Source organism: Phyllopteryx taeniolatus, chromosome 1, assembly GCF_024500385.1.
Source record: "Phyllopteryx taeniolatus isolate TA_2022b chromosome 1, UOR_Ptae_1.2, whole genome shotgun sequence".
NCBI lineage: Eukaryota > Metazoa > Chordata > Actinopteri > Syngnathiformes > Syngnathidae > Phyllopteryx > Phyllopteryx taeniolatus.
In genome coordinates this window covers 33,221,381-33,234,660 of record NC_084502.1, presented here as the reverse complement: position 1 = coordinate 33,234,660, position 13,280 = coordinate 33,221,381, and the positions used below count along the sequence as shown (strand labels likewise).

The 13,280-nt window shown below is 44.5% G+C and overlaps 1 protein-coding gene across 1 annotated transcript in view; it reads left to right on the top strand.

Annotated features, from left to right (window-relative positions):
• Positions 1 to 13,280, top strand: part of ankrd52a (ankyrin repeat domain 52a) — a 64,731-nt gene that overhangs the window by 27,517 nt on the left and 23,934 nt on the right. The window contains exons 15-20 of the mRNA XM_061790189.1: positions 1,635 to 1,697; positions 1,792 to 1,903; positions 6,215 to 6,286; positions 6,390 to 6,591; positions 12,756 to 12,843; positions 12,941 to 13,058. Coding sequence (XP_061646173.1) covers positions 1,635 to 1,697; positions 1,792 to 1,903; positions 6,215 to 6,286; positions 6,390 to 6,591; positions 12,756 to 12,843; positions 12,941 to 13,058 — 655 coding nt within the window. The remainder of the gene's footprint in view (positions 1 to 1,634; positions 1,698 to 1,791; positions 1,904 to 6,214; positions 6,287 to 6,389; positions 6,592 to 12,755; positions 12,844 to 12,940; positions 13,059 to 13,280) is intronic.

The following is a 13,280-nucleotide window of genomic DNA, read 5'->3' as shown; positions in this document are numbered from 1 at the left end:
GTATATATATCAGAATCATCTTTATTTGCCAAGTATGTCCAAAAAACACAAGGAATTTGTCTCCGGTAGTTTGAGCCGCTCTAGTACGACAACAGACAGTCAATTGACGGAGAACACTTTTGAGACATAAAGATATTGACCAAAAAAAACAGTCACTGAGCAATAAAGGGTTGCTAGTTATTTGGTAATGCCGGTACTTTTTTTTTTTTTACGTTTGTTTCTGTTTGGTTCTTTTTTTGTTTTTGACAATTGTGCAAAAAGATGCAGAGGATGTGTGTGTGTGTATGTATGCATGTATGTGTATATATATAGTATTGGAACAGCAAGGTCAATTAATTTGTTTTTTTTTGTTTTACACTGAAGACATTTGGGTTTCAGATTAAAAGATGAATATGAGACAGAATTCAGAATTTTAGCTTTTATTTCATGTTATTTAGATGTGTTAAGCAACTCAGGACATCGCACCTTTTGTTTGAAGCCACCCACTTTTCAAGTGAGCGAAAGTATTGGAACATTTAATCATTTAAATTTAAATTTAAGTATGATTAAATTAAAGTGAATAACATTTAATATTTGTTGGCATAACCCTTACTTGCAAGAACTGCATCAAGTCTGTGACCCATTGACTTCACCAGACTGTTGAATCCTCTTTTCATTGAGATGCTTTTCCAGGGCTTCACTGCAGCCTCTTTCAGTTCTTGTTTATTTCTGGGGGTTTCTCCCTTCAGTCTCCTCTTCAGGAGGTAAAATGCATGCTCAATTGGGTTAAGATGCAATTCGTGCACTGTCGCCCGCTCGAGCACGGGAGTATAAAGAGGCCTTAAGACCTTCTACTTTTTTCCCTGATGAAGTCCTTTGTTGTGTTGGCAGTGTGTTTTGGGTCATTGTCATTAATTGCATGATGATTTTCATTTCTTCTGCAAGAGTTTTTGTCCTCAGTCAAATGGTGACTGTAGAGACGCTTCTCCCCGCTGTTCTTTGCTCATTAATCCATTGTTCGGGCCACCTTGCCTTGTTTCCGGAAACTCATCTTCATCTTCTTGACTTGGCGAAGCTCGTTTTCCTGCTGCCTCCACTTGCGAACCATTCGTTGATCTTGAATTCTCTCGCGGCTGCTCGCTTCCCATGTTCCTCCGCGTAACTGGCAGCTTCCAGCTTAAATTGTGCTTCGTAAGAGTGTCTCTTCGTAGGTGCCATTTTCTGGGGTCCTTAGCCAAACCGATGCTGTTTTGCACAATGCACATACCGGTGCTATATACCGACTGGGGGCATGCCTTTAGCGTTCTCCTTCACGCCCACCCTTCCCCCTTTACGTCCACATGCTGTACTCAGTCACGTCCGCTTTTCCTCCATATAAGCAGCGTGTCAGCAGGAAATGCTCCCAGTCAGACAAGCGGAGCGCTCATCGAAGTCACACAACAACATTTACAGATTTTGGAACTCGGTCCACATATAAGTCGCGCCGCATTACAAGGCCCCCCCCGTCCATTTTGGAGAAAATTTAAGACTTTTAAGTGTGCCTTACGGCAGAGAAAATACGGTAGATGCATTTTTCTTGAAATTGCCAAGAAAAAAAATTATATATATATATACATATATACATACACATATATTCTTTAAATTGTTCTTTTCAGAGGTGATGGTCATTTTTATGGGAATCATCAGCATGATGAAGAAGAGGTGAAGGAATCATACTTGTGAGTTTTTCCTGCTTAGTTCTGTCTCACTACATCTGCCTTTTTTTTGGTCAAAGCAATGCAACGTCCTTCTGTCTTTCCTTCCTGTTAACAGCTGCTTGGAGCATCTTCTGGACAATGGCGCCGATCCCTCGATGGTCAACGCTAAGGGTTACAGCGCTGTTCACTATGCAGCTTATCATGGCAACACACAGAACCTGGAGCTGGTACGTGCATTTTTTTGGTCTGTATCCAAAGATTAGTTGTATTTAGAGCCTCGAAATGGACCAACATTTTGGCCGGAAAAGTGTCCCACAACTCTGGAGTTTGAACTGTATCTCACAAGAGCTTAGACCAGCAAGCATCAAAGTGCAAAGAATCAGAATCCTCTTTATTTGCCAACTATGTCAAAAACACACAAGGAATTTGTCTCTGGTAGTTGGAGCCGCTCTAGTACAACAATAGACAGCCATTTTGACAAAAAATACTTTTGAGATAGAAAAATATAACACACTACGGAGAGTCACTTGGCCTCTAGCAATTTCATGGCAAGAGGGAAAAAGCTATTGGAATGTCTGCTTATTTTAATTTGCATTGATCGGTAGCGCCTACCTAAGGGAAGGAGCTGGAAGAGGTGGTGACCAGGATGTGGAGGTTCCAATAGGATTTTGCATGCTCTTGTCTGAGTTCTGGCAATGTGCAATTCCTCAAGGGTGGGTTGGGGGGTACCGACGATTTTTTCGGCAGTCCTGATTGTCCGTTTAAGTCTGAGTTTGTCCTTTTTTGTGGCAACACCAAACCAGACTGTGATGGATGAACACGGGACGTATTTGATGACTGCTGTGTTGAACTGCCTCACCAGCTCCTTTGGCAGGCAGAAGTCATATGTGCGATGGTGATCGGTGGTGCGACTGGGTGGGTGTGGGATGTGAAAATGTCGTTTTCAAATCTGCAGTAGAAGGTGTCAAGTTGTCAGCTAGTCCTATATAGTTCTCCGCTTTGGGGAGATGGTCGCTTGTAGTTGGTTAGCGTTTTTAATCCTCGCCAGACTGACTTAGTTAGTGGCAGTCAACTGTTTTTCCATCGTTTCTGCATAATTTGTCTTTGCAATGTTAATTTCTTTTGTCAGCTGATCTCTAGCGCGATTGTACAGGGCTCTGTCCACACTTCGATAGATAGTCCTCTTTAGCCTGGCGGAGTTGCTGAAGTTTCCACTTTTTCACTGTTTTCACCAAAGGCTTCACACATTTAGGTTTGTACATGTATGTTGGTATTAAGTCAATTAAGCAGTGATCAGACGAGCCCACAGCTACACGGGGGATAGCACAGTATGCATCATTTAGCGTAGTATAGCAGTGGTCTAGAATGTTGTTTTCCCTGGTAGGGATGTCAATGTGCTGCTTGTATATAGGGAGTTTCTGGTTGAGTTTAGCCTTGTTAAAGTCCCCAAGAATAATGAGGGGTGAATCTGGGTGCTTTTTTCCAAGTTCGCTTACTTGTTCAGCGAGCGTTAGCAATGTGGTGTTCAAGTTAGCCTGGGGAGGAATGTTGACACCGGCGAGGATGAAAGCGGCAACCTCGCGTGGCGAGTATAATGGCTTGCAGTTAAAAAACAGTGACTCCAAGTCCGGGCTGCAGTGTGTGAGGAGCTCTGAGACGTCAGTACACCATTTTTCGTTGATATAGAGCATTTAACACCACCTTTTGTTTTCCGCGATAAGTATTTTTATTTTATTGTTCTGTAACCCTGTTCAATATTATGTAAAGATGTTCAATTAACAATCATGTAATTGAATAACAGAATTTGCATTCAAACCCCCCTTCCCATGGGCTCACCACCTGTAGGAGGGGCCATTGGGGTCGGATGCAGTGTGAGCTGGGCGGTGGCCGAAGGCAGGGACCTTGGCGATCCGATCCCTGGATACAGAAGCTGGCTCTAGGAACGTGGAATGTCACCTCTGTGGCAGGGAAGGAGCCCGAGCTGGTGTGTGAGGTTGAGACGTTCCAACTAGATATAGTCGGACTCGCCTGCACACACAGCTTGGGCTCTGGTACCAGTCCTCTCGAGAGGGGTTGGACTCTCTTCCACGCTGGAGTTGCCCACGGTGAGAGGCGTCGAGCAGGTTTGGGTATACTTATTGCCCCCTGGCTTGGTACCTGTACGTTGGGGTTCACCCCGGTGGACGAGAAGGTAGCCTCCCTCCGGCTTCGGGTGGGGGGACGGGTCCTGACTGTTGTTTGTGCCTTTGCACCAAACAGCAGTTCAGAGTACCCACCCTTTTTGGAGTCCTTGGAGGGGGTGCTGGAGAGCGCTCCCAGTGCCGTTCTGCTGGGGGACTTCAATGCTCACGTGGGCAATGACAGTGAGACCTGGAAGGGCCCCCCGATCAGAACCCAAGTAGTGTTCTGTTATTGGACTTCTGTGCTCATCACGGATTGTCCATAACGAACACCGTGTTCATGCATAAGGGTCTCCACACGTGCACTTGGCACCAGGACACCCTAGGTCGCAGTTCGATGATCGACTTTGTGGTCGTGTCATCGGACTTGCAGCCGCATGTCTTGGACACTCTGGTGAAGAGAGGGGCGGCGCTGTCAACTGATCACCACCTGGTGGTGAGTTGGCTCCGATACCGGCCCGACGTGGCAGGCCCAAACGTATTGTGAGGGTCTGCTGGGAACGTCTGGCAGAATCCCCTGTCAGAAGGAGTTTCAACTCCCACCTCCGACAGAACTTTGCTCATGTTCCGGGGGAGGCGGGGGACATCGAGTCTGAGTGGACCATGTTCCGCGCCTCCATTGCTGAGGCGGCCGACCGGAGCTGTGGCCGTAAGGTGGTCGGTGCCTGTCGTGGCGGCAATCCCCGAACCCGTTGGTGGACACCAACGGTGAGGGATGCCGTCAAGCTGAAGAAGGAGTCCTATCGGGCCTTTTTGGCCTGTGGGACTCCTGAGGCAGCTGATGCGTATCGGCTGGCCAAGCAGAATGCAGCTTTGGTGGTCGCTGAAGCAAAAACTCGGGTGTGGGAGGAGTTCGGTGAGGCCATGGAAAAAGACTTCCGGACGACTTCGGGGAAATTTTGGTTCACCATCCGGCGTCTCAGGAGAGGAAAGCAGTGCACCACCAACACTGTGTATAGTGGGGATGGGCCGCTGCTGACCTCGACTCGGGACGTTGTAAGTCGGTGGGGAGAATACTTCGAAGACCTCCTCAATTCCACCGACACGCCTTCCCATGAGGGAGCAGAGTCTGGGTTCTCTGAGGCGGGCTCTCCTGTCTCTGGGGTTGAGGTCACCGAGGTAATTAAAAAGCTCCTGGGTGGCAAGGCCCAGGGGGTGGATGATCTCAGAGTAGGGTCGCTGCTCCTCCACATCGAGAGGATCCAGATGAGGTGGCTGGGGCATCTGATTCGATGCCTCCCAGACACCTCCCTGGTGAGGTGTTCCGGGCACGTCCCACCGGGAGGAGACTCCGGGGACACGCTGGAGAGACTACGTCTTTCGGCTGGCCTGGGAACGCCTCGGGATCCCCCCCGAAGAGCTGGATGAAGTGGCTGGGGAGAGGGAAGTCTGGGCGTCCCTGCTAAAGCTACTGCCCCCGCGACCCGACCTCGGATAAGCTGTAGAAAATGGATGGATGGACATTCAAACCATCAAAATAAGCACTGATTAAGCACTTGAATAAGCGAATAAAGGATTCACAGCTTTTGTGGCGTAGGCACTTTTGCGTCAGACATTATGTACAGTATATTATTTTTAATCAGTGTTTCAGAGCTCTGTGAGTAAAGTGTTTTATGCATTCTGTTTTCTGTTGTTGACTTCTGGTTAGCATCTAATCTCATGATGCTTTAAGGTAGCAAGTTTGTAGTTTGGAAATGGCTGTCTCACAAGTTCAGCAGCAAGCGCTACAATGCAAGTAGTAGATCTGTGCGATACAATGATATTAGGACTGTGCATAAATCAGTGGTCACTCGAATTGGAATTCGAGTGGGCCTGAAAAAGCGATCTTCGAATCGGAATTTTCTGACTAACAATAATCTTAGAATATCATACTACTTTACTTACTTTATTCTGACCCTTCTAACTGGTGCCACGCCAGATTTACTTAAATACAAAATATTTCATGATTTTTAGCCTGGGTTTATGGCCAACACCATTTTGACTTTCTGTGCATATTAATTTTCATGATGTCACAGCTTTTAGAGCAGGAGGAGCAATTAGGTTGCACAGCCGCTGCCTTGAAATTTTATGTACAGGGAAAACCCTGCACATTGAGAGCAGTAAGATTTCAGTGTTACCACACGGTGTTGCTTGTTATGAAAGTTAAGAGAGTTTTTTTTTTTTTTTTTTTTTCATTTTCAAAATGGTTTGCTTATTTGTGCATGGCAATTTTCTCCCCTAAAAAGCCAAATGATTTGAAGGTCAACTAGCAACTCTGCACTATTGTATTTGAGGTTTCAGGTTCTACTCTATGTTTGCTGTGTATGATCAGTGGAGTTTTTAAATGTTGCTTACTATTACACGGATGATGTGTTTCAGCTCCTGGAGATGTCATTTAATGCACTTGGAGACATTGAGAGCAGTATTCCAGTCAGTCCCCTGCATCTCGCTGTGAGTTTTTCTTCAACATTCCCTCCACTTTGGCCCATGCCCTCTTGAGCGAGAATAAAAGGAAAGTGGCTGTCCCTTTCCTTGCCATCATCCTTACCTGCAGGCTGACAGGGGTCACTGGCAGGCACTGCGTGTGCTGACTGAGACGGCTGCCTATGTGGATATGCAAGATGCTGCTGGCCGTTCTGTGCTCTACCTGGCTGCCCAGAAAGGCTATGCGCGCTGTGTGGAGGTGCTCTTGGCCCAGGGAGCCTCGTGTCTCCTTAATGACAGCCGCCTCATTTGGACCCCAATTCATGTTGCAGGTATGAGAGTTCATGGTGCATTGGTGTTAACTTGAAGCAGAGGTTATGTTGCATATCAATCTCACAGAATGCCAGCAAAATACTTCTGGACATTTAAAGCCTGCATAAAGCCAGAAAGGACAGCCAGAAGAGTCTTTCAAGCAAAAGATTTTATCTTAGCGGTCCTGCTAAATGGACAGCATCACCATCATTGACAAATGAAGGTTGTTTGTACGTTAGCTTATTGGATGCATTTGTCATTTACGATACGTCATCAACGTCCCCATTTATAAACATCACACTCAATTTTTCCCCCCTACTTTCTTGGCTTGTGTCTCTACTGTACAAAGCTTGAAAATAGTTTTTTGCTTTGAGGAGCAGTTTTGCTAATCATTCATCATTTGAGGAGAAACTTTGTAATCTTGAGGAGCAATTTTTTGCAGCTTAATCGTACAGGGGCCCGAAGCAAGGATTTTATGAAACAATAAAAATATGACAATATAATGGGGGAATTGCATGTAGGGCTGCAGTTAACGAATATTTTATTACTCAAGTGTCCTACCGAAAATACTTTAAAACGCTTATTTAAAATAAACTATATCTTTGCTTGGTTAAAGAGCAATTTTGAATACCAAAGGGAAAATAAGACCTTTCACTTTATAACGTACAACTAATTGGTTTCCTTTTTTATATAAGCAACAGTTTTTATTTCTTAAATGCACATTTTGGATAAAAGATAAGGCATTATATAAAACAATTTTTTTTTAAATAAGCATTAACAGCCTTTGTTCATCTTCACTTAAACAGCTAGCATTTTGTGACACATTAATACATTAGGTCCACGGCTGTGCATGTATGATCTTAGACCAGCTGACTAGCAATAAGTTTTGAAAATGTTAAATTTGTTCAAACTAAGCAAAAAGTTTTGAAAATGTTAAATTTGTTCAAACTAAATGAAGAAACCTTGGCCGACCCGATTCCCACATGCTGCCCGCTCTCGTCCGATCTCGGAAGCTAAGCAGTGTCGGTCCTGCTTAGTACTTGGATGGGAGACCGCCTAGGAATACCGGGTGCTGGGATTGGGCAGTGGGCCAATCACCTGCTCCCGCAAAAATACTACAGGTTACTGAAACCGCAATTGCGGCCAAATCTACCTCATGGCGTTGAGAGCTCTAACTAACTAAAATGAAGAAACCTTGTGAGAAACAAATACTTCCTTCACAAAACCCTTCTCTGTTTGGTTACGTGATGATGAGCAATTTTACTCTTATTCCTCTCTGGCCGCATTCGCCACATTTTTCACCTACTTGGCTCAAGTTTTGCCCCTTACAAAGCTTCAGATTGGCCGTGCAAAAAGCACACTATGTACCACTATAGTTGCATTATACTGTCCTTGTCGCGGTAAAAAACAGGCCGACCCGATTCCCACATGCTGCCCGCTCTCATCCGATCTCGGAAGCTAAGCAGTGTCGGTCCTGCTTAGTACTTGGATGAGAGACCGCCTAGGAATACCAGGTGCTGGGGTTGGGCAGTGGGCCAATCACCTGCTCCCGCAAAAATACTACAGGTTACTGAAACCGCAATTGCGGCCGAATCTACCTCATGGCGTTGCACTCTGACATGAACACAAAACCTACAGTGGCCCAAAATTACGTTTAATGGCTACTTTAATATGCTAAAAAATTGCGAATTTTTTAGGATGTCATTTATTAAAATTGTAAACACAGCGGCCACTGCAGGGACGGTCTAAAACGCTTAATGTAAGCTCATAAACAATAACTAAAGCTAAATAAAGCTTAACGTCACTTAATTTAAGAAAACTATCATCAATCGGCACCAAAAATCTACCGTATTTCCACAACCATAGGGCGCACTGTATTAAAAGGCGCAGTCGCAGTTACGGGGTCTATTTCTGTATTTAACACATACATATGGCATACATAAGGTATTATTGGGCGCAGGCATGGTAAAACATGCAAGCTTAAAACATACGGTAGCATGCATGCACGCTAAAACAATGTTTTTAAAAAGGCAGCGGGAGCAAAACTTAGTTCGGTTGTACTTTATTGAAGTATTTAACAATGTACTCACGTTATTTTTTTGATCAATCCTCATCCACAAATCCATCAAAGTCCTCATCTTCTGTATCCGAAATGAACAGCTGGGCAAGTTCTCCAACAAACATGCCGGGTTCCCTCTCGTCATTGTCAGAGTCAGACTCGTTGCCGGGGGGCTGTTTAGCAATGATGCCGGCTTTCGCGAAAGCTCGGACAACAGTCAAAGCAGAAACATTTGCCCAAGCATCCACAATCCATTCACATATGGTGGCGTAACTCGCTTGGCGTTGCCTCCCAGTCTTAGTTGCACTTGGTTTTTCACAGCGGCTGTGAGATGGACGCGCATGGAGTCACAGATCAACAGGGACGGTGACGCATGGAAAAAAAAACATCCGGTCTCTTTACGTACACCTCACTCAGCCACTCTCTCATTTTCTCCTCGTCCATCCAGCCCTTTTGATTGGCCTTAACGATGACTTCGGCTGGAAACTTTTCTTTAGGCAGCGTCTTCCTCTTAAAAATCACCATATGTGGCAGTTTATGTCTATTACCATGGCAATCAAGCACAACAGTAAAAGTCGACTTCTCGTGCCCCGTTGTGCGTATCGCTACCGTGGTGGTCCCGGTCGATCTACGTTCCTATCCTCACTTATGGTCACGAGCTGTGGGTCGTGCCCGAAAGAACAAGATCCCGGATACAAGTGGCCGAAATGAGTTTCCTCCGCAGGGTGTCCAGGCTCTCCCTTAGAGATAGGGTGAGAAGCTCGGTCATCAGGGTGGATTTCAGAATAGAGCCGCTGCTCCTCCACATCGAGAGGAGCCAGATGAGGTGGCTGGGGCATCTGATTCGGATGCCTCCCGAACGCCTCCCTGGTGAGGTGTTCAGGGCATGTCCCACCGGGAGGAGACCCCGGGGACGACCCAGGACACGCTGGAGAGACTACATCCTTCGGCTGGCCTGGGAACGCCTCGGGATCCCCCCGGAAGAGCTGGATGAAGTGGCTGGGGAGAGGGAATGTTATATGGGCCCTCATACTGTCCAAAACAAGCAATGCTTTTTTCCGGTGAAAAACTCCTCCCGGACGCCTACTGTAACACTCTGTCAGCCATTCAGTCATTAAGCTTTCTATCATCCACCCTTTTTGTTAACTTTAATGACTATGCCTTTTGGGAGTTTTTCTTTTGGCATAGTCGCCCGCTTAAAAATCACCATTGGTGGAAGCTTTTGTCCGGAAGCGGTACAGCTCAAAACACACGTGAAGTACGTTCTTTCGTGGGCAGTTACGTGCAGGAGCTCGATTTTCCTCCAGTATGGACAGTTTGATGGCTTTCAACTTAAAAGCTGCATCATACGCTTTTCTTCTTGTACTTTCCATGATGACAGTGTGAAAAATAAAAATATTTTGTGTTTGTGCATGTCGTGCTGCGTTTTCCTTCAAGCGCGTCAAAAAGTAGCGTCGTAGTCTTCTATACGCAGGAGGAATCTGCGCATGCCCAAACCCTAGTGCATTATGGGAAGCGGTCATGTTTTAAGCATTACGTTCGAACATGTTTTTGTTGTAGGTTTAAACAAGTCGGGCCTGTTTTTTTTTTTGCACCCCTGATAGCCGTTAGCGAAAATCTATATTTTAGCCGCATAGTTACATAGCCCGCAGGGTTGAGAGCGCGGGAAAAAAGTAGCAGCTTATAGTCCGGAAAATACGGTACTCTATTTTTAATTGAATTACTTCACACACACCGTAACTTTAGAGCATGGTTCAACAGAACGGCGGCATATTTACGTCTAACCATTCGTGGTACCACTAGCTTGCTAGGGTACATAACGTTTTGTTGCCTGCTAGGTTTTCATGTCCAGCGGCGGCACAGACTCAAAGCAGGCCGGTAGATAGTAATTTGGGGGTCCAAGGCAAGCATAGTCATGCACCCCCGCCCCCCTTATGTATGTAAGAATCTGTTACAGTTCTGACAGCTTAAGTTGGCCTACTAATACTTACCACCAAAGATTTAGAATATTATTTATCTTCAACTAAAAACTTTGTTTGAGAAAATTCTATATAAAGTCCTTAAGGTCCTTCTTGAGCATTATCAAATAAGTGAATCAATTTAACACTTTTATTGTAACTGATAAGAACATTAATCAACATTTAATATAGGTTACCATTTCAGCTGCTTTTATACTATAATCTTGGTGATGAAAAGTAGCACTCATGTTACTCTCCAGTTTGTCTCTATACTCGGCTGACACTGACAGCAGTGCTAGTGCTACTGACGAGCATCATACAGTATTACATTTTTACAAGGCATGAAGTTAAATAAGTCAATATTCTACTGTGATTGAAGGTTTTTCTTTTTACAATAGTAAAATCAAGTTTTGTTCCTCGTATCAATTAATCATAACATTTAGGCCTGGCCTACAGGAATGAGTTGTTTATTTGTTGGTTGTATCCAGTGTTGTGTTGGTTGTACTATAGATTAAGTTATACTGGGGCAAAAAAGTATTTAGTCAGCCACCAATTGTACAAGTTCTCCCACTTAACAAGATGAGAGAGGCCTGTAATTTTCATCATAGGTATACCTCACCCATAAGAGACAAAATGAGGGGGAAAAATCCGAAAAATCACAGTCTGATTTTTAAAGAATTTATTAGCAAATTATGGTGGAAAATAAGTATTTGGTCACCTACAAACATGCCAGATTTCACAGGCTATCACAGACCTGTAACTTCTTAAAGAGGCTCCTCTGTCCTCCACTGGTTACCTGTATTAATGGCACCTGTTTGAACTCGTTATCAGTATAAAAGACACCTGTCCACAACCTCAAACAGTCGCACTCCAAACGGTAAAGCCGATTATCCATTACAGTGAAACTTTTATTTATTTATTTATTTTTTCCAAAATTGTTTTGTAGTGTTTCTTTTGTGGCCTGAAATGCCAAGTACAGTACAAAGTTATTGGAAATAAATATTTGTTTTAAAAGCTTGAAAATGTTTAAAAGTTTCACATTTTATCCAAACTTACCACACCAGTGTGTTTGGTCCTGGTCACATTGTTGACGTACAGTACTCATCATAGGCGAGTCGCTTTCATTAGCCACAAGGAATTAGTGTGCTTCTGAGTTCCAAATTCATTCTCAAAGGCGAACGAACGGCTCGACAAAAAAATCTTACTGTACCAAAAATATCATGTTCGAGACTTCAGAGACTTGTTCTGTATTCCTTAGTTGCCACTGAAGCCATGCCGCTCTCTCTCCGCCAGTGCTATACGTACACTCGGCAATAGATATCACCATCATGACATGGCTGCCACGTCAATGCGCCACATTCAACATGGCCACCACGTATGCACAGGAGGCAGTCTTTTGGAATTGGCTGCATTGTGCCAGAGTGCCAGTAAACAACAGTGGCCAATTCTGGAACTAACAGACTTTCTCAATGCCAGTTTAACTGACAAATGGAAACTATTTTTGGACACATTGTTCAGTCCCGATGGTCCGTTTTATCTGATATCTGTTATATTGGGGTCTGTTTTGTCGAGGTTCCACTGTATAGTGTTACAAAAACGATGAAAATGTATGGGGGGGCGGTGGAGAACACCTTAAAACAAGTGTTACTTGATTATCTCTCAACATCTCTTCTAGACCCTTTGGTTTAAACTGCTATTGACCAATCACTAAGAATATCCACCAATAAGCTTGTATGAGGGGTTCTCCAAGTCGATGCGTCAAAATTATTGTGACGTTTCAACCGGCGTCACTCGCCCTAAAAACTCAACTTAGCGCAAATGAAACCGAAGAAAAGCAGTGCAGGCAGTAGAACAGTTCATGTGCTTTAGTCATCAATTGGTTTTTCCTGAATGTATATTTGTTATGGAGGATTTTAGAAGCATTATAAGTGCTTATTCCATATTTTTTAAATCATTCCACAAAGATCATGGCCACTTGTCACGTTGCTAATTACATTGCTAAAACAAATCTTTCGTAAAATAGTGTCTTACATGTACTTAATATATTGTGAACAATTAAGAGGATGCAGGGTGTGATACATTGTGGTCATCTGCAACTATGCATTTGTAGTTATACTTGTTCGTGCTCTTGTATGTACTCTTGTTAAAATAATGGTTGTGTCTTCAGCTGCCCACGGTCACTCTGACTGCCTGCACAAGATGATTGAATGTGGGGAAGAGGGCGACCTTGCCAACGTCGTGGACAAGTTTGGCCAGTGAGTGCTGCTGTGTGTCATTAAAAAAAAAACAGCTTCACGCTTTTTTGTGCCATATGAAACATCCTCCTCTTTCATTACTCGCGGTGCCCTGTAGGACACCTCTGATGCTCGCCGTTCTCGGGGGGCACACTGACTGCGTCCGATTCCTGTTGGCGAAGGAGGCCGTGCCAGATGCCAAGGATAAGAGAGGCAGCACGGCATTGCACAGAGGGGTAAGCCAACAACTCTCACTATATGGATGCGGACTGTGAGTGCCATAAGACCGTAAAGTTCAGACTATAAGCTGCAACTTTTTTATCCAGCTTTCACCCGTGTGGCTTAAAGATGGGTCAAGAAAATGCAGATTTTCCAGGTCCCAGAAGCGTCATATTCTCATTTATTCTTCGCTTCTGTTGAAGTCACCTCACCAAAACCGTGTTTACTGTTGATTTATT